Source organism: Cimex lectularius, unplaced genomic scaffold, assembly GCF_000648675.2.
Source record: "Cimex lectularius strain Harlan isolate CLEC.00 unplaced genomic scaffold, Clec_2.1 scaffold12, whole genome shotgun sequence".
In the NCBI taxonomy this organism is placed as follows: domain Eukaryota; kingdom Metazoa; phylum Arthropoda; class Insecta; order Hemiptera; family Cimicidae; genus Cimex; species Cimex lectularius.
The window spans coordinates 2,990,140-3,011,519 of NW_019392875.1; the positions used below are offsets into that span (position 1 = coordinate 2,990,140).

Consider the following 21,380-nt stretch of genomic DNA (forward strand, 5'->3'; position numbering starts at 1 on the left):
GTTTACGTTTATAAAAAATCGTGTTTTTTTTTGTTTTTTTTAAACAGACAAACGTTTCTTCTGCATGTCTGCATAAAGTATTTAGATTATATTGGTTGGATGCTTTTGAATATTTTCGTCAGCTTTGATCCACTGTTTGGTAAACTGTCATGCCTTTCAGGGGCTAAGGGGAGTCTTGGGCTCCAACAAGATAGCATGAGTAGCAGTCCACTTGCATATGGTTCACCTAGGAGTATTGCTTGGTCACCAGCAGGTATATGCAACAGCCCTTTTCCCTGTTTCTTTGTCGCAATTTAAATTTTACGTTAAAATTGCCTTTTTTTCATACTTGTAACCGTTACAATTATTTTTTGTATTTTTTTAGTTGGTATCGGAGGAGAAAGCACGTCTCAGAGAAGAGGCTCTACGCAGAGTGACACGAGCGCTTTGGTAAGCAGTCTAACCAGGGATTTAACACCTAGCCCAAGTGGTAGCTGTTCGCTTCACAGTCCAAATAGCACACCATCAACTCCAAGAAAGACTAAAGAAACAGTTAGATTTTTTCTTTTAACAATATTGTATTTTTTCCTCTCTTTAACATGAACTTTTACACAGAATACTTTTGCACCTGATACTGACTCAAGCTCCAAATCGATGGCACAAGCAGGGACTCAAACTTCACCAGAGAGTGCTGGTTTGGTTGATAGAAGCAAGCCGAATCAACAATTTAGCAGTGGTATGTTCCACCTAAATATTTAAAAAGAAAATATAATTATAAATAATTATTAATTGTAGGTTCAAATGAAAACCGTTCAAGCTGTCGGAAATCCAGAGTTCAGGCTGCTACTTCGAGCTCTGGTAAAAAGTCAATGTCTCCTCCACCTATTGTCCATCCAAGGCATCACAAGTAACTTGAGTATTTTTTGTGTCTGTTTTTTTTTCTAAATTAATTTTTAATTTTAGAGGCCCAATAAAAGAAGCCATGAGTCCGTCAGTGGCTGAAAGTCTAAGAGCTACTTTTGCTGCTTTTCTATGGCATGAAGGGATAGTCCATGATGCCATGGCATGTGCATCTTTTCTCAAATTCCATCCCAATCTTCCAAAAGAAGGAGCTTTAGTTGTAACAAGACCAACAGACAGGTAAAAGAGTTTTATTGTAACAGTGAAAATTAGACAAATATTTTATTTTTTATTTTTAGAGTTCGAACAGCAGATCAAAGACATTCTCTAGAGGTTTCAACAGCAGGAAATTATTTACACATTAAACCATCTACTCTTGAGACATTAACGAGATCTGCAGCCAATGCAAATGCAAATAGGCACCGGGGCAAACAGCAGAGTGTAATAAGGGAAGAAGGTACATCGAGTGCTGGCACTTCTGAGCATAAATCTCAAGTGGGAGATGCAAGAGTTGGCGAACATACTGTCACTGTTTTACCACCTGCACTCAAATGCCTTGTTCACCTTTGGGAACAATTAACTCTTACTTGTCTCCAGGTGCGCGATATTGATTGTTCTTATTGAATCCAAATAATAATTTTTTCATAATTTTCAGGCATTTACGGTAAACAGTATATTTCCAAGCCCCACAGCTCCCAGCGGGAGTATGAGTAAGAACTCTGGGGAGAATAAGAGGAATGCGAGGAAGAAGAAAGATTGGAAGTCAAGCGGAGGGAGATGTTCAGGTGAACGAATGGGCTCTTGTGAGCTGTGCGGGGGTGTTTTTCCCCACCCGGTGACCTACCACATGCGCCAAATGCACGCAGGGTGTGGTGCCCATGCAGGAGGAAAGGGCTACAACAGCGGTGGCAGTTTTTGCGTCGGCTGGGCAGGAAACTGTGGAGACGGAGGCTTTGGGCAAAGCTCGTGGTATCTCATTTGTGACGGATGCCGCGACAAATACTTAAGATTGAAAAAACAAGGATCGACGCAAGGAGTGAAAAAGCCAAGCAGGAAGAAAGCCGCTGTCACCATGCCACCCCCACAACCTTCCCCTTCTTGTAAAATAACATCCCCTACTTCTAACACCTCAGGTACTCTTGACTTAAAAATATTATAAAATTGTATTAAACATATTTTAAAAACTTTTCAGCTGTGACCGATACTCATTTAGTTATGAAGAACAATGCAATGTTCCTTCTTGAATTGTCCGGTGGGGCACAGAAGAGATTGACAAGCTCTGGGGGGAATTCGAGCCTGAATGCCTTGAGGGAAACACCGCAGGACCAGGCATTCCCGCCACCAGGACCTTTTCAGTGCCTGTTGTCCCTTGATGCCATCCAGGTCAACCCGAGTGGTTGGAAAGATTCGCATTTTTCATCGACATCCGAAAACGTAGTCATCAGGCGAAGAGACTCTGACAACAATACTAATTCACGGGTATATTTTAATTCAAAATAATTTATGAGTTCAAAATAATTATGTTGTTAACTCTTTAGCCCGTCTCTGAGGGACTGACAAGTGACAGTGATAGTGAAAGTGGAAAAGGAAGACTATTCCATAGATCAGTCTCAATGGGAACAAACGGAGCACCCTGGGCTAAAAAGGAAGGAGATATGAAAGTAATAGTAACGAGGAAGAGAAATAACAGCACTTGTGATATGGTCAATGGTAAATATTCATTTATCCAGATTGCTCAAATTTAAATTTACCAATCAGAATTTAATTACATATATTGTAAACATGAAATAAGTTAAAATTTATCTCTTTTTTAATTATTAATGAGGTTTGGATTTGGATTCAGATTTATATAGGCTCAAATCTGTAACATACATACAAACATGTTCTGAGTTGAGCCTACTCGCTTCTCATAGTCCTCTGGTAATTCCAGAAAAGACTAAACTCACCGAAGGGAAAAGTTGCCCTTTCTGGTGAATGTTCATCATCTTCACTTCGCCCATGAGACTTTCCTTAATTGTTCAAGAGGTCCCGGCATGTCACAACACCACGAGAAGTGTTTAACCTCTGATGGGGTGTTACCGAGACCTTGTGACCAACCAGCGTCAAGAAACTTGCAATTACCTCGACATCTTTTTTACTATCCAGTCCTAGAATTAATTTTTCTTCATTATCTTGCATAATGTTGGTCGGCTTGCATAATTTTGATATGTCGTTGCACAGGAGGAAAGAGCTTGTAGATGTGAAATTCCCCTCCCTCCACTATATGTAGGTTTCAGCCAATAGTCCAATTCCAAGCAATAAATTTCTTCCTTTGGTTTTTACTTTTGTTCCGTTTTTCTTTTCTTCTTGTCTTCTGGGCCCAGGTCACTGGAGATGTTGGGATGTACAGTTCCAATGTCACCGTCTTCTCACCCTCTATGAAGAGGTGAGCTTCCACTCGTCATTTCCAGTTGTGTTGCCTTGTCCTGACTCAGCGTTCCTTTCTCCAACAGCTGTGCCACTTTCCGCACTACCATACTTCACCAGTATTTGGCCTTCCAGATCTACGGTCTCTATTAAGGGTTTTGTAACCAGCCGGTGGGTGTTGGGTGGACCTGTAGTTGGTACACCCCTCACTACTCGCTTCACCCAACAGCTACTGGTCTGGATTTTGGATTGGCCAGTTTGTGAGAGAAAAGAGGATCTCCATCTTAGGGGTGGTAACCCCAGGATGTGTACTGTTGGTGCTTATGTCAATGTGAGTGTTTTGTGTGGTATATATGTTTGCATGTGGTTACCCGCCTAGATTGAGGAAAGACCCTCAATGTGCCACCAGGCAGGTACCCCCCTCTGGGGACTGAGCACAGCGAAACATAGTTTTATCTTTAGTACAGGGGTCTTTGGGAGGGATGTGTTCGTATGCACTGCCAACCACATCCCTCAGACCTCCCTGGAGCCACTCGGCTCATGTAACAACTCAGGAAGGTCCCCCATCTAACAGACCACCAAGTCTGCAACCCCCGACATTACATGGGAAATATTCTCCTAGGGGTGGTTTAAGGTCGATTTATATTAGAACGTTTGTAGGCGTTTGTATTTACATTACACTGGGCTGCTTACGGCATGGCAGTGGCTGGGATCTTCAACTTAATTTTTCATCAGTTTTACTAGCGTTCACGTCAGGAAGTGCTTTTTGTATGTGCATGCGCAATAATAACATGAACTTTAACACAGTTGAATTAGCAGCTATTGCTGTAGGTCTTGATGAGGAAGAAGGCGAAAAGACGAGTAGATGGGCTGTACATCCTTGAAAGAAAAGGGAATCAGAAGGTGAATTCGTTCCCTCTACAAGGAGTTGAACTATGACGAGGAAAAGTTTTTATGGCTATTTTAGAATGACTCGTCAATGTTTTTCACTTCTGTTACGTGTTGAATACTGATGGGGGTGGAGTTCATACATGACAGGGCGACAACATGGCACGAAGGGGAAAGAATCGTAGGCTGCGGGCTGGCTCCGGGGGGGCGCCGTACCTCATGAACGGGTAGCCTCATGACCGCCCTAATGTGAACTCTCCTACTTTGAAAACAATGAGATAATAAGTTGACGTGCCCCATAAGACAGCCGTCCTGTACCTTGCATGTTCTAATATAAATCTGCCTTTATTATACACCATGGTATGTATAATGATAGTTGCTTGAGTCAGTGTTGTATTATGTTTGTGGCGGTTTACCCTCATACCTGGGAGATGAGGTCAAGTAATTCCTCTAAATATATACAAAAGGCATAAACAACCGTACAATATGTCGGGGCGAAAAGGTCACAATACTTTTTTCTCATAATTTTCATATAAAATTTCAAATGCAATGCCAAGATTTAAACTGAAGCTGTATAAAACGATAATCAGTTGTCCTAATAATGGCATTATCATCAACTAATATTTTTTCATCCCTAGAAACTGGATCCTCATTGCTTTGCTATCCGTCAGCAGCACTTCAAAAGCTGGTTCCCAGCATGAGTCAATCGGCTATAGTGAATAACACAACAGAAAGATTGACTGTTGATCTTTTGTCAAGGCCGGTGCTAACATTTCTTTTGCAACAGCACAATCTTCCAAGTCTACATCTTGCAATGAAACAAGCATTAAGAAAGGCCACATGTCGAGTTTATGGCATGCAGGTAGTTACGCTTGACTTGAATTACCCATTATGAAATTAAATTATTTTTTAATTAATTTATTTTTAAGGCTCTTGACTGGTTGTTGCATACAGTCACACAAGCAACATGCTTACACGATCTGCTCTGGTGGTTTGTCGCAGCGTTGACACCAACTCCAGCGCCACCGGACCACGATCTCGAACAGCCGCAGTTAAAAGACTTAGAACTACCGGAAAAAAGTGACAAAAAAGACGAACATGTAAGTTATTGACCATGTTTTTGTTGAATTTCGTGAAATTTGTTCTCTTTTGTAAAGGAACTCCGAGGTGTTTGCGAACATCCTTTGAACGATATGGGCATAGCTGGCGAAGCCGTTCATCCTTTGCCTTCGACATTCCACAACCTGCTTCAGACGATTGCAGATCTAATGTTGCTCCTTCCGATGGGCTCAGCCCTTCAACAAATGGCCGTGAGATGCTGGGGAATCAATTTCACCCAAGCTGATCACATGTTCCTTCACAGGTTATATTTTTTAAAAATATTTATAAATAAGCCCTTTTTAAACGATTTTTTGCCTTTTTAGGAGTCATGTTTTTAGCAACATAAGTAAAATACTATCAAGAACTGAAGAAGAACAAGAAGACGCTATGAGCATGCAGGAAAGTCATTTATCAGCAAATTCACAGTCATCAAGTTTTGTCGAAGTGCTTGCCGACTTAACAAGCACAGTTGAGATTAAAGCGTCTTCAAGGCAGGCCATGGTCGGCAGCTTAACGGACAATTCAACCGAAACATTTTGGGAATCAGGCGATGAAGACAGAAACAAAACTAAAACGCTGACCATTACCTGTCCTCCCCGATCACAACCTCGTGTTATATATATTCACATAGACAATTGTCGAGACCTTGCGGTAAGTAGGATTACAAGTTTTAACATTTTAATGAAAACATATTCATTTGTAAATTTTTACAGAATAAAGTCTCAAGTGTGACATTCCAGTCAGGGCCAAATGTCGATGAGTTATTTAAACTTCAAACAGTTGAAGTCGAAAGCAGGGCAACAGGATGGATTAGTTGTTCAATAACGTGTAAGTTTATTTTTCAGTAATAACAGCATTTACACCCCCTGACCTTAAACACGCAGTAAAAAATATGATAAAAGAAAGATGGCAGTGACAGTGGGCGGGGTCGTCGGAGAGGCTCTTGTGAGTCAAGAGTACGACTGGTAGATGGCCCTCAGAGAACTGAACAGGAGACGAGGGATTGTCCTCACCCAACTGAGGATTGGCCATTGGCGGTTGACACATGGGCACCTGCTTTGGGCCAAAGCCCGTGTGACATGCCTTGGCTCCATACAGAGAGCGTGTAGGCATGCCGCCAGACTTAAGAAGAGTTCTCTAGCACTCTCAAAGTAGCGAGTTTCAGTCTCCTGTTCCACTTTTTAGGGGAAATTGGGTTTTTGTATATAATATATCTTATGTGTTGTGTCTATATGTTTTGTCTGAGTGCTTGTATTTATTAGCGTGAATGGTGAGGGGTGAGGGTGAATATAACGTCATCATCGCCCCTCGAACGATGAAAGCGAGTGAGTGTGTGTTCGTGGTCAATGGCGGAATATTTATAAAAGTACCCCATCGACCCCAATCCAGTTTAGTTTAAGTGTAGGTCGGTGGAGGAATATCAAGTACACCACCGACCAAACGAAATGAGTGTACTGTATGGATGTATTTATGTGTATGAAAGTAGCACTTGAAAGGGTAAATAGAATATAGACTTAGTTGGGGGCTGAAATGACCTAGATGTCGGAAGCCCCTGGGGAAAAAAAAAAAAAAGGAGCAATTAAGTAAAATAGAACAATACAAAGCAAAGAGAAAGATAAATCGATACGGGTATGATCGAGAGAAAAAGTCAGAAATAGAGAGTAAGAAGGAAAGCGAGATAGATAGAGATATAGATAGATAGATAGGGAGAGAGAGTGAGTGACAAAGAGAGAGGGGGAGCGAGAGAGTGTGAAAGAGAGAGGGGGGAGGGAGATATATAATGAGGGGGAGAGAAAGAAAGAAGAAGTGAAAGAGAGAGTATAGCAATAGAAGCAAAATTTATTAGAAAAAAAGAGCAACAAACATAAGACATAGGAAAAAATTAAATAAAAAAACGCAATTATGAGACAATAATGTGGAGGAATATAAGGATGTATAAAGTTCAGTAAAATTGCAGAATAACATACAAATCAAGAATTAAAAAAATAATAAGAGCATGGTTAGCGTGATAGAGTAGACGTTGAACGTATATCAAAACAGAACAAATATTAAATCTCAATATAAAGAAAATTAAAATTGAAAATAATAAAAGAGAGAAAACATTCGTTTGTTTCCTTTTCCTTAATTGTATGTTTTTTTCTAAATTGGATCTGTGGAGGGAAGGTTAACAAATTTTTAATTTTTTTAAAAAGGTTTTCGAGACCTATCTCATACTAAGGATTTTTCTAATTTATTTAGAAATCGTGAGTTGCGGTCTGGTGTGATTTAGGTTTCAGAAACAATTCAAACACTTTTTCCAAAATTAAAGATCCCACACCAATAACAAATAAANATTAATCAAATTCAATATAGATAACATACATTACATTCCACACATCAAATATTTTTCACATAGTCTTATTTCAGAGGTATTTATATATATGCCCCGAGGTAGCGAGTTTCAGAGTCTCCTGCTCCACTTTTTAGAGGAAATTGGGTTTTTTTAATGTATATAATATGTCTTATATGTTGTGTCTATATGTTTTGTCTGAGTGCATGTATTTATCAGCGTGAATGGCAAGGGGTGAGGGTGAAATATAACATCATCATTGGCCCTCGAACGTTGAAAGTGTATGAGTGTGTGTTCGGGGTCGATGGCGGAATATTTATAAAAGTACTCCATCGTCCCCAGTCTAGATTAGTTTGAGTATAGGTCGGTGGAGGAATATCAAGTACTCCACCGACCAAACGGAATGAGTGTACTGTATGGATGTATTTATTTGCATGAATGTAGTGTTTGAAAGGGTAAATAGAATACAGACTTAGTTGGGGCTAGATGTCGGAAGCCCCAGTCAAAAAAAATTAAAAAATAAAAAAAATAACAGCACTTAAGTTTGGTCGTTGATTTTGCCTATTGGACACATTTCTATAGTTACAGTCTTCAGTAGTTGGTCTAAAGATGATATTTTTGAGCAATAAAACCAGTATGATAAAAGACAATCTAAGCATATTTTATTATATATTTTAGATGACCAGCATTCAATTATACGATTAGAATTAAAAGGAGGTGATAATTCAATGAGGATAAGACAAGTTAGAATATTAGGAAGAATCGAAGGAGAATCGTTGAGACTTAAGAGGCAACACTCTGCCATGACGATTCAGCAAAGGAACACCGAAGCAGAAACACTTAGGGTTTTCAGACTCATAACATCCCAGGTGTTTGGAAAATTGATAACTGGCGAAGAAGAAGTGCCGGCAGTCGAAGCCGAAGGAAACGAGGAGAGCAACGACCTTAAAGAACACATGGTCGGGATATTATTTAGCAGGAGTAAACTGACACATCTGCAAAAACAGGTAAACAAGACGATTAATTAATCGATGCAGATAACTAATACAATGTTTCCAGGTGTGTGTTCACATTGTACAAGCGATTAGGAAGGAAGCGATTGTCATGAGGGAAGAGTGGGAAACAAGACTCTGCTCTGCTTCGACTGCAACATCAGCAGAAGCTCCTGATACTTACTGTTTTGAAATGCTCTCGATGGTTCTAGCCCTTAGTGGTTCAACAGTGGGCAGATCGTATCTGGCACACCAGCACGCACTGCTTTCTGATCTTCTATCCCTTCTACATACCGGTTCTGCTCGGGTTCAAAGACAAGTAAGTTTTTACAAATTACCTAAAGTGGCACCAGACATGCGGTATTCAGTGAATGCTGATTGCCGATGAACAATTCATCAAATAGAGAGCATATGTTTACACAGTCGGGGTTCTTACAACCACCCAGTTTGTGTTGAAATAGCGTATGCATCTTTGCCAAGTGCCTTGCGAGTCCTCAACTTACTACCAATTGTGATGGACAACATTGCTGTTGCTGAAATTACTGTTTTGTGCTGTGGTTAAAAGCTCAGTCATAAATCACAGCATTGTACTGTCGCTCCATCTTGCTTTTGATCCGTTTCCACACATCGAAAACCGTGTTCCAATTTTTGTGATTCAGATGAGGAGCGTTTGAAATTATTGGTTCAGCTTGGCACAGATCGAGGAACTCCAAGACTATTAAATTAGGCCAATCCATTCCTAACCAACAGAAACAACGCTATGTTGTTCTTTCATTAATACATCTGTTGTTTACGCCAATGTAAACAATTTTATTTATTAATAGTTAATTAAAAATCTTATCATTTATCATATTAAATTTATCATTTTTAACAATTATTAAAAAAAAGAAAATTTGTAAAATCAAGACGCTGGAGGGAGAAGTAGTAATTTTTCAGCAAGACGTCCTAAAAACAGACAGTCGCTCGCTGGTTTTCAATCTGTATGTACGAACGTACATCAGCTGTCTTCAGTCAGTCGCTCCCTGGTTTCCGACGGGTACGCATGAACCTCCCTTTGGCTTCGTCCAGCGAGTGACTCCCAGACTCCGATCAAGATAAGCACGAACTTACATGACCATCGTAGCCTAGTCTGCTTCACCGATGGCTCACTCATTAAGGACAAGGGAAGCGGTGCTGGAATACATATACCTAAATTAGGGATCAGCATCTCCTCCCCTCTTGTTAATAACACCTCAGTCTTTCAGGCGGAGGTCTGGGCCATCAATGTTTGCTGCAGAACACTCATGGAGAACAAGATTAAGGGAAAAGATATTAGAATTTTTTCCAACAGTCAGGCCAGTCTTAAGTCACTACAAAAAGAGTTATCAACATCTAGGCTGGTAGAGGAAACAGTTGAACTTATTAATAGGATTACTACCAGGTACGAGAATAGGGTATCATATGGATACCAGCTCATAAGGGGCACTATGACAATGAAGAGGCGGACAGCCTGGCCAAAGAAGGCTCAAATACGGTGTTTGTCGGGCCACAACCGGTATTACCCCACTCTATAAGCAAAGCGAAAGAGAGTATTAATTGCTGGGGCATGAAACAATTCCTGAAAGAATGGAATCTGTCCCCCGGACATAGGCAATCGAAGGAGTTTCTGAAGGAAATCAAACTAAAAGAAGCGAAATGGTTATTCTCTAACTCAAGGAGGGGAATTAGGAGGCTGATAGGTATCCTAACGGGCCATTACCCCTTGAGAAGACACCTCTTCATAATGGGTATTTTACCAGACCCCTTTTGCCACTTCTGTGAAATAAAAGAAGAAACGGCTCAACACTACCTCACAGAATGTGATAGGTATGCCAGGCATAGATTTGAAACTTTTGAAGGAGAGGACATTGACAAATCACTCCCCTAGATAAAATGGTCCAAAATCTTGGGGTTTGTAATCAAGTCCAAGAGGTTTATGCAGGACTCGTGAGCCGACCAAGTCCCGGACCTTTTAGGGATGGGGTACGAGTCTACCTAGGCTTTTAACCCCTCGGGTCTCGGTCGCCTACTCTGCATAATATATATAAGCACAAACTTATCTTCTGATCTTCACTGTGCCGTTAGTCGACACAAGGCGTACGAACGTCCTTATTCTTTGTCTTTTTAACATTGTGTGTCAACTTATCTCTCTCTATACATATATGTATTTCTTTCTCATTAACTTTGTTTTTAGTTGTTTCTGGCCAGATTTTAGTTTCGGTATTATAATAAATTGTCAATTAATAAAGTTAATTATTAAACGAATTATTGTCACTAAATCCTTTACGCAACAGCCAGCAACTATCCCTGGTAGTGCCCAGACTTTGAGGGTAGATATCCAATACTTTCTCCCACCAGCGTGTACGAAGCATCTGTACTAGTTAGGAATCATTTATTATCAAAAAATAATTACTGTTAAAATACAGTACAGATCTCGAATATGTTGATGGTTTGAGTTCAATTACTTCACGAATATTTTTGCAGTTTGAAGCGGACAAGGAAACCGCCAGCCAAGTAAGACAAGCCAAATATTGCTCGGCGAATAACTGAGCACTTGTCCGCCACTAGTCTGAATTCGGCAAGCCTTTGGAGAACCCTGCATATCTGGACCTTAAAAAGATTCATCTTAAAATTATGAATTTTTCTAGGTTACTGCTCTATTAAGAAGAATGCTTGCTGAAGTTTCCCCCGCTACACTAGCTCATATCTTGGGAATAAAACACCTTCCTCCTACAGATTTTAGTATTGTGACTACGCTTAGTAGATCTTCTGATAGTAACGTCTTCGACTGCCACAAGTAAGTCGTTTAATTTTTCTCAATTTACCCCTGTAATGCTTTTATTTATTTTAACAAGAATGGGGATCCTCGACGTTTTTCTGAGTTGCATTGCTAAAGCGTTGACGGTACAAGTAAAGACAAAAGGGAAAGAGAGTAAAGGAGTCAGTTCAATTTCACTTGCTACTTGCATCCACCCGAGAGATAACATAGGGAGTAGATGGTGGCTCAGAGGATGTATATCGAGAAAGCTAGCTGAGGATATCATCGGTTTAATACGTGACATGGCTTCTGTAAGTGAATTTATAATTTTTTTAAAAAGTTGTACATAAAATATTATTTTAGGGTAAACTAAATGAAAGTTGGGCTTATGTGACAAAAGGAGCAGTCGCTGAAAATATTTTAAACCTGACGAGACTGAACGAAGCGCAAAGAACTTCAAATGATTGTCTTAGAAATCCTACACTCTGGCTTGCGCTCGCTTCGCTTTGCGTGCTTGATAGAGACCATGTCGAGCGTCTTTCCTCCGGTCAGTGGAGAAATTCAGCCGATGGAAAACCTCCTCCACCGAGAGTAAGACATTTTAAATTTTAAAATTTACCGATATTAATCATGTTTCCTTTCCACAGCCGACATGCAATAATCACGATGATGGTGAAACTAATGCAATCATTCAGTGCAATGTTTGTGGAAGCTTGTGTGCTGAATGTGATCGCTACCTTCACTTGCACAGGAGAACAAGAATGCATCAAAGACAGGTACATAAAAATAAGGAAAACTATATTTTTTCACATTTATTTAATGAGTAATTCTGGGAAGTCTTGCATTTTAAAGGGTTTGTTCTCAATAGCAAGTCAAAAATTAAAGAAAAATTTGGGATTGAAGTTGCACTAATCAGCTCTCAACAGTATTTATGATCCTTTGACTTCAAATTTATCTGAAGAAGGTGGAATTTCAAAAATTTCAGTACCAAGTTTAGATGTTGAGACAGGTTTTACAGTATTTTCTATCTAAACTTTCAAGAGGTGTGGATTTGCAATGCAAATGCAGTAAAACACAGTCTTATTGTAGTTTTAAAAAAAAAACTGGAAGAGAGCTTTAAGTATAGGCTAATTCAACCTCTTTAATGCACTGCGTCCATTGTTGGTCGGTACAATCTCCATTGTCAATCCATTAAGACAATCAACAGATTTTCTGCTGATTTTCAAACATCACAAAATTTGCAGTTTTATTATCAGTACCTCGCCAAAGAAGAAAGTTTTGTCTTCGATTTTGAAGACATTTCTGTTCCAGAGATACGATAAATTTGAGAAATATCAGTCCAAAAATACCCATTCTGACATATTCATTTTTTTTTTTTTTTTCATCAATTCCAGAAGTCACAATATTTGTCCAAAAAATACCCATTCTGACGAATTGAATACTTTTTACATCAATTCCAGAAGTCGTGTGTCCAAAAAATACCCATTCTAACAAATTCAATAGTTTTTTCATCAATTCCACAAGTCGCAATATCTGTCCAAAAAATATCCATTCTGACAAATACAATAGTTTTTCATTAATTCCAAAAGTCATAGTATCTGTCCAAAAATACCCATTCTGACAAATTCAACAGTTTTTTTCATCAATTATAGAAGGCCCAATATCTGTCCAAAAATACCCATTCTGATGAATTCAATACTTTTTTTTCGTCAATTCCAGAAGTCGGAAATATCTGTCCAAAAAATACCCATTCTGACGAATTGAATACTTTTTACATCAATTCCAGAAGTCGTAATATCTGTCCAAAAAAATACCCATTCTAACAAATTCAATAGTTTTTTCATCAATTCCACAAGTCGCATTATCTATTTAAAAAATACTCATTCTGACAAATTCAATAGTTTTTTCATCAAGTCCAGAACTTGCTTCATTGAACTACTTTTTGGTCTATGGATTACATTATTTGTGGAGTAATTAAGATTCAAGAAGCAGAATCTGGATAGGTTTTTTTTAGTTTTTGGATACATAATGAAGACATGATAACGGTTTAAAGTTTGGAGCGTTGGTAGCATTTTGACGCCTGGGTTCAAATTCATCAGTCCTGCATGGTTTATGGTTGGTACACAATTTTTTTTTTCCAAAAACCACCAACAACCCAAGAGTTGATAAGACCTGACTTGAAGTTAATAAGTAAAAAAGTTCAGGGCTGATAAGTGATCTCATTGAACTTTCCTTGGCAAATTTGTCATCCTCCTGAGTTGCCCCTTTGCCTTGTATGCCCTGGTACTTAAACAAGGCTAATTTTGTTGATGTTCTAATGTCTGAAAATCAATACTATCCCAAAGAGGTCTGGATTTTACTTGTGATAAGGTACCTCCTGGGATACATTACTATTGAACTGTGGAATTAGAGATAGAAGACATATGGAAGAAGTTACTATTGATTTATTTAAGAATAAAGACTTAATGACAGGGCTTTATTAAACATTTATTTTATTTGTTTTAGTAAATAAACAAACTTTTGTTTTAATTAGGTTTGCAAAGAGGAAGAGGAAGCGATTAAAGTTGATCTTCATGAGGGCTGTGGAAGAACGAAACTTTTTTGGGCTCTTTTATTAGCTGACTCAAGCACTCTAAAAGCTCTTGTTGAATTCAGGGAAGGAACAAGAACACAGCCTTGTGGAACGGGTGTCTGCAGGTTCTGCGGTGCTTCAGGCTCTTCGGGACTACTATCCATCGGAAACGTCTGTGCCGATCATGAATGCCAGGTAAATATCAATAATTAACTATAACTATCATTGCTTTAAACCTTTTCATTCGGTTTAGGAGCATGCAAGAAACGCATGCGGAAAGGTTCACATGTGCGGCCACGGCTGCGGAGGAATCGCGAACGAAGTCGAATGCCTGCCCTGCCTCTACGGTTGCTCGCCTGAAGCCACTATGCTCAAGCAAGACGCTGACGATATGTGCATGATTTGTTTCATCGAAGCATTATCTTCTGCTCCCGCCGTTCAGGTAAACACATTTTCCATTGTGGTTAAAAACACTCTTGTCATTGCCCTAAGAGAGACGTTCTTTTCAGCTGAAATGCGGCCATGTCTTTCATCTCCATTGCTGTCGGAATGTCCTAACTAAACGATGGTTCGGCCCCAGGATTACATTTTCATTTGCGCAGTGTCCAATTTGCAAAGTAAGTACATAGCTCTTTTCTTACTTTGCCATTTGAAAGAAATATGATAACTCCAAATCAAGCTACGGAAGATTGTTTCAGTACGTGTTCAAAAACTTCTTTAGAAGTAAAATGAACTTTATTTTACTCTTCATGTCAAACAGAAGGCCATATGAATAGTCAATCCTGTTTTTTGTGAAATGAAAGAACTTCCTGCTATTTCCACCTTCTCCAGTACTGCTGTCATATTTCGTTTTGCTGGAATTGCATAGACCTTTCATTGAGTCTTTCTTTTTAAATTTGCATATCTCTTATATCACAAATATTTAAGAATAAAGGTGCAAAAAAAAACTGCAAAACCAGACGTTTCAAAAATTTCTACTGTATATTTATCCAAATAATGTTAACTTTTTTCCTTCTGCCATGTGTTTTGTGACAACCAACCCAAGTTATAGGTGGAGCTTGGTGGAGAAGTTCATTGGAGCTGTATCAATAAATATAAAGACCATTTGCCACTCTATTTTTCCAGGGAATAATGACCCTAAGAAATAATAAGTCTGGACAATAAAAAAAAATAATAAGGCTTAAATATGTAAAAGGTGACGGCCGAATAATCTTTCTAAATTCGCTTGCTTTTTCTAAGCGATAGTAGTCGGCATAAGTGCTTCGCTGCTTATTCTTATGTAGGGGAAAGTAAGTTCGAGAATTATAAAAAAAATAAAAAAAAAACAGAGTATATTCTTAAAAAATTTATTTTAACACACTTTCTTCTGTTAAATGTACACAAACAACATAAAATCTTAATCAATCTTAAAAAGTCAGCCAGAACTGTAAATCTATGATCTATTAACAAAGGGACTTAGCCCAAATGACACTCGCCACGATTGACGTCCATAGCATACCCAGCTGCTTTCCGGTATCTTGACTATCGACTTCACCCAATGGGTCGCAGTGGCTGGTCTGTGCTGGCTCTGCCTGGCTGATACCCCTTGTTGTGTCCCCAGTCAGAATTTGGCTGCTTCGGTTCCAGATCGACTCCTAGAATCAACTGTACAATGTCTGGGGGTGACTTTTCGGCTTTGATTGCCTGATGTGAAACCTTGGTCTTGACTCAGGACAGCCTGAAGTGACTCTCTGGGGTGTCTTTTGATCCTGACTCACTGGCTTTGGTTTTGACTGACTTGTTTCCAAATCATCCCTTTTTATACCAGTTCCTCCACCAGAGTAGGGCTAGAGAGGAAAATCAAAAATTGGGGAGTTCCATGGGTCGATCGGCAAAGACGGATGTTGTGCACCTCGCTGTTGCCACCCCAATTTATAATGATTTATGATGACCTCATGTCACTACGTATTTTTGGCTTTGTGACAACCCTTCAGCAATAAATAACTCGATGTTAGTTATATATTTGATCAGTTGTCCAACTATTGCAACTTTATGTTTTAAGATTCTTGGCTCCCTTCTGGGTCTGCGACACCCTTTGATGTTTTATTTGTTTGACCAATAATTATTAATTATTCAGAAATCGTGAGATGCGGTTTGGTGTGATGTAGGTTTCAGAAAAACATTTTCTTTATCGTGCCGTTTCGATCTGTATTGAGATCAAAGTGTTTGTCTTCTGTGTTGTACATTCACTTTTAGCCCTCAGAGAGATGATCTCAATAAAGATCGAAATGTTGGCACGATAAAGAAAATGTTTTTCTGAAACCTACATCACACCAGACCGCATCTCACGATTTCTGAATAATTATTGATTAACGGTCACTAATCCTTACACATGTATAATTATTATTTCCCTTGTTTGTGAGGAACATCACATCACTCTTGTCTTTGCTGTGACATCCTTCGACCAAAGGCTTACATATTGCCAAGTTATGTTTCCCAGATTGGTTGGGGATGTCATGTTGTTCCATCTCAGTGATCGGCCCTTCCGATTTACAGCCTTTTTTGTATGGTCATTTAAACTATTTTTTCCTTCTTTCTTTAACAACTTATTCTAAGATTTGGCCTGGCTTAGAAAGGCAAAATAAAATAAACAGCGACTTTAATTAAATAAAAATTTAAAAAAAACCCTCTGTCTTCTCTATCATGCTCGACAATCTCCATTGGAACGTCTTGAGCCCCTCGGCAATCTTTCAGATTTCCCTCTGGTTCTCTTGAACTCCCTCAAAGTCCTCTAGAGTACTGCAACCCAACAAAAAACAAAAAATATCTGGAGGCAAATTTTTCTTTTCACACGCTCGTGTCGTCATCTCTTCATCCTGTCCTGGATCTGTCTCCACTGGCCAGCACCTCCCCTCTCAAGCACTCTGGCTGGGCCCTTGCCATTCTCTTCCCTACACTGTCCTCCTCTTCCTTAATCGCATGAGAATTTTATACCCTCTGGAGTCATCACTCAACTTTCTTATGGGGTTGTAAATCTTGAGCCAACCACCTGTACCACCATTGCGAGAATTTTTTGAAATAACCTTAATTCCCTTTTCATATGTTACACTTCATATAAATATTTAAGTTGTTTGTATGACCATTATACAAAAATGATCATAAATAATACTGAAATAAATGATGTTTTCTAGAGTCCTATAGAGCACACCATTTTATCAAAACAGCTGGAACCTGTTAAAGAATTGATGGAAGATGTGAGAAGGAAAGCCGTCATGAGATTAGAATACGAAGGATTGGATAAGGGAAGACCTGATCCGGCAGCATACGCCATGGACAGATATGCTTATTACGTCTGTTTTAAATGCAAAAAAGTACGCGGTTATAAAGATAAATTTCGTTTCGGTCTTTTTTAATTTAAATCGTGTAAATTTCAGGCCTATTACGGCGGGGAAGCTCGTTGCGATGCGGAATTGGGGAGCGGAGAATTCGACCCGTCAGAATTGGTCTGCGGAGCTTGTTCGGATGTCTCCAGGGCTCAAATGTGTCCAAAACACGGGACAGATTTCTTAGAGTATAAATGTCGCTACTGCTGTTCGGTCGCTGTTTTCTTTTGCTTTGGAACGACCCATTTTTGCAACGCTTGCCATGACGACTTTCAAAGAGTTACAAACATTCCTAAAAACGAACTGCCCCCTTGCCCAGCAGGTTTGATAGCGCGTTACGTTTTAAACACATTTTATTTATATTTAAATTTTTGTATTATTTATTTACAGGGCCGAAAGCTAAACTACTTGAAGGTGAGGAATGCCCGCTACATGTCAAACACCCTCCTACTGGTGAAGAATTTGCACTTGGTTGTGGCGTCTGTCGTAACGCACATACTTTTTAAGACTTAAGTTATAAAATTTAGTCATTATTCATCTAGATATATCACTTTAAACATTTTTTTCTAAATATTCATTGCATTATCTTTAATGTATACTTAGCAAACCACTTAGTAAAAAAAATTACTTTATAAGTATTTAATCATAAATTACTTAAACTACAATAAACTTCCAACAGACTCTATCAAACTATTTTGATAGTTACTAGTCAGTTTGAGTCACTTTTTATTCTTCTCAGTCACTTCCTTCTCAAATAAATTTTAATTTTAATTACTTTGACATTGTATTTATACATTAAAAAACTAGTTATATTATAAGATAATAATTTTTCTTTTTTAATTATCAGCGAAGAAAGAAAAGTATTATTAATTACTTTTAATTGCATGTGAAAATAAACACTGAATAATAAAATAATATTTAAATAAGTCGACAAGAATTTTAATTTTCAATCAAATTTCCAACTTTTAACTGTTTTTAGAATAAATCTGTAATTAAAGTAAAAGATATTCTGCCCTTCAGTACAAGAAAGACCAATGTTTATGTGTTTTTTTAGCAAACTACGTTGAACCCGTTATTTCTGAAGTTAAAACATCCAAGTTTATGGCTTTGTCTGTCAAATCGACAAAATACTAACCAACAATCGGACAAAAAGATCATAAAAAAATATCTATGATCAATAAGGTTCGATTGATTATGTTACCATGGCCTTTGTGTAGTCCAGTCTTTCTACTGGGTGTCTTATTCTGCTTCCAAATGTCAGCGATCATCATGACAATTTTAACTATTTTTAGTTCAGGGGTGCTGTGGCCGCAACGGTTTAGGCATTGACACAGCGCTCATCACTGTAAGGTAAATATCCCGGGTTCGAATCCAGCTGTAGCCATGTATTCAAACCTGACCTACTTGCAAATCAGCTTTTTTCAAAAATGCCGGTGCCCCAAGAGTTCATATAACCTTGTAGTTGAAATATATTTGTTAAAATAAAAGAAAAAACTTTTTACAACTGAATAAATGAGCAATTAAACCACTCCATCAAATTTTGTGATCAAAAGATTCAACTTAGAGTTCCTCTCATGTGATCCGGGTATTTAAGTTTTCAAAATTTAATTTTGTCTCCTTTAAAATCGCTACAGAATCTCTTTATTTGTGAATTTTTATGTAAGATATAGTAAGAGTCCTTCTGTGCACCACTCTCGAAGGCTTTTGCCCTTTTCATCAAGTGTGGCAACTTCTATACTATAAAGAAGGATAGAGTAAATGTATCACAGTAGACTTTAAGTTTTTTTTATGTATCCGCTGAAAAATACTTCATTTTAAGATATTTGCACCTGGCTTTATTTCAATGGCCATAAAAGAAATCACCTCTGAGCATCTGAATAGTTCTCTTGTAGAAATGTATGGTGATTAGTGACCGTTAGTCAATGATTATTTGGAAATCGTGAGATGCGGTCTGGTGTGACGTAGGTTTCAGAAAAACATTTTCATTATCGTGCCAACCTTTCGATCTTCATTGAGATCATCTTCAGGGCCTGGGATATAAAAACATGGTTTAAATTTAACAAAAACATGTAGGATGTGGAAAAAAGTTAGTTCTCTTCGTGAAAACAAGCAACTTTGTTTTGGTCAGATTCATTTTCAAACTTTAACTTGAGTTAAATACCCTCTGTTCTATTCTTTCTTGGACATGGACATTTTGTGCAAAAAATGTCATTGGCATGCCTTATACAGGGTGTCCCAGAGATAGTGCGAAAAAAAATTTATGATTAACATTTAATATCTATCATCAGAGCTACCACAGTTTTGGTTTCAGCATTAACTTTCTTTTATATTATTTTCATCTGGAATAATTTTCAATTAAAAAACTTAATAAATGCTCAAATTTGAAAAATACCACAAGGCCTTTCAATTAACGTGACTTTACCCCAAGAGAAAATTTTTACCGCTGGCTTCTCAATTCCGACATGGAATACCATATTTTTAAATTGATTTTATGCACGGATGAATAACTCTACAAGAATCTTTTGAACTTGCACTCGATCCGTCTAAATAGTGAAAGTAAAGACTTGCCATTGTTTCACGAACAAAGAGTCCCCTGTTTTCAACACTTCCTAAATTATTCTCAAATAAAATTCCTTGAGTTGTGCTAAGATTTTATGACCCTATTCATAACAACTTCTGTATACCTACCTTCACTCCCTGCCGAGTTAGGATTTTCATTCGTCATTCTATGAAAACATTACTTTACTTAAGAAAAACACAAATATTTATCATCAGGACTACCACAGTTTTAGACTCAGCATTAACTTTCCTTTATATTATTTTCATCTGGAATAATTTTCAGTTAAAAACCTTAATAAATGCTCAAATTTGAAAAAATACAAGTTTTGTTTTTAAGAAATAACGTATAATTAAGTATGCCCTTATGTTTATATTTATTCCTAGAGATTGTAGATTCATAAAAAGTTCATTATTTAATAAGCTTTCAAAATTTAGATTAGAATATTCATAACTCCTCCTTGTTGTAAGGCAGCACGCTAGCAAATCTCAGACCAGCCTTTCTAGGAGAAGAGAAAAATTTTGTCGCTGGCTTCTTAATCCGACATGGAACACCATTTTTTCAAATTGATTTTATTTACGGATGAATCACTCTTTACAAGAATCTCTTGAATTGGCAATGCGTCTATCTAAGTGGTAAAATTAAAGTCTTGACATACAGGTCCAACTGCCCACTGTTACAAGTGAAAATGAGAATTTTAAAAAATATTTTTTTGCACTGGGGTGGCCAGACAAGGGCAGAGACAAGGGTGCCCTTGGCAAGGTTGTCGGCTGAAGACATGTAGGTGGTATTTAGAAGCTGAAGGAGGCCCAGCCAGTGTTTGGCAGGAACATCGGCGAGGAGTGGGGCTCGGCCGGTGTGAACAGGGCCGGCTCAAGCTTGGACAAAAAAGTAGAATAAAAAGGACGTGATTGTGTTTTATTTAGTTATTTTGGGACTTTTTCTCATCTTGGAGTGGAGAGTTCGTGTGTGCGAGGGGAGAACCGCTCTGGAACGAGAAGTAAGAGAATAATGGATGAGGTTTGAACTTTTAATTTGTTTTATGAGATTGGTTTTTTTTTTTTTTTTTAATCGTTGAAGAGAGTTAGTTGTTTTATTTCAAGTAATTAAGGTTTTTAGTTGAGATAAAAAAAGTCAATGGCACGAGCGGGATTCGAACCCACAATCGAACCCACTTGAGCTATCGTGACTTCGATCCACTCGGACACCAACTTCCCATCTCAACCGCACCTTTTGATTTTTCCCTCCTTTTTGCCATTTTTCAAATGTCGTATAATCGGGTTGGATTCTTGACGACAAATGAAATGGCCATGGAGAGTTTTAGTGAAGTATACTTCATTTTTAATCTTAAATTCAGGTTTTTGGTTGAGATAAAAAACCTTAATTAATTGTAATATATTAATTGGTCAAGCGGACCATGAAATTAGTGAATTTAAGAGTTGTTTTATTTCTTTTTCCATTTTATTTACAATACAGAGGACATTGATATTTTACTTTTTTTGAGTGTTTTTTTTTTTT

General features: G+C 38.1%; 1 protein-coding gene across 8 annotated transcripts in view; it reads left to right on the forward strand.

Moving 5' to 3' along the window:
- LOC106673766 (E3 ubiquitin-protein ligase MYCBP2) overlaps positions 1-18,104 on the forward strand; it is a 321,911-nt gene extending 303,807 nt beyond the window's left edge. For 7 of the 8 annotated variants that reach the window (XM_024228928.1, XM_024228933.1, XM_024228929.1 and 4 more), the window contains 26 exons: positions 161-253; positions 365-531; positions 595-715; positions 775-886; positions 943-1,119; positions 1,179-1,476; positions 1,535-2,012; positions 2,072-2,358; positions 2,418-2,589; positions 4,812-5,035; positions 5,103-5,273; positions 5,331-5,536; positions 5,598-5,925; positions 5,988-6,102; positions 8,282-8,610; positions 8,663-8,914; positions 11,262-11,410; positions 11,469-11,682; positions 11,735-11,962; positions 12,019-12,147; positions 13,905-14,138; positions 14,197-14,385; positions 14,453-14,560; positions 17,114-17,293; positions 17,357-17,627; positions 17,696-18,104. In XM_024228928.1, the coding sequence (XP_024084696.1) occupies positions 161-253; positions 365-531; positions 595-715; positions 775-886; positions 943-1,119; positions 1,179-1,476; positions 1,535-2,012; positions 2,072-2,358; positions 2,418-2,589; positions 4,812-5,035; positions 5,103-5,273; positions 5,331-5,536; positions 5,598-5,925; positions 5,988-6,102; positions 8,282-8,610; positions 8,663-8,914; positions 11,262-11,410; positions 11,469-11,682; positions 11,735-11,962; positions 12,019-12,147; positions 13,905-14,138; positions 14,197-14,385; positions 14,453-14,560; positions 17,114-17,293; positions 17,357-17,627; positions 17,696-17,811 (5,348 nt within the window). In that variant the 3' untranslated portion in view covers positions 17,812-18,104. The remainder of the gene's footprint in view (positions 1-160; positions 254-364; positions 532-594; positions 716-774; positions 887-942; positions 1,120-1,178; positions 1,477-1,534; positions 2,013-2,071; positions 2,359-2,417; positions 2,590-4,811; positions 5,036-5,102; positions 5,274-5,330; positions 5,537-5,597; positions 5,926-5,987; positions 6,103-8,281; positions 8,611-8,662; positions 8,915-11,261; positions 11,411-11,468; positions 11,683-11,734; positions 11,963-12,018; positions 12,148-13,904; positions 14,139-14,196; positions 14,386-14,452; positions 14,561-17,113; positions 17,294-17,356; positions 17,628-17,695) is intronic. The other variant, XM_024228934.1, reaches the window with a different exon arrangement.
- The last annotated feature ends 3,276 nt before the right edge of the window (positions 18,105-21,380 follow it).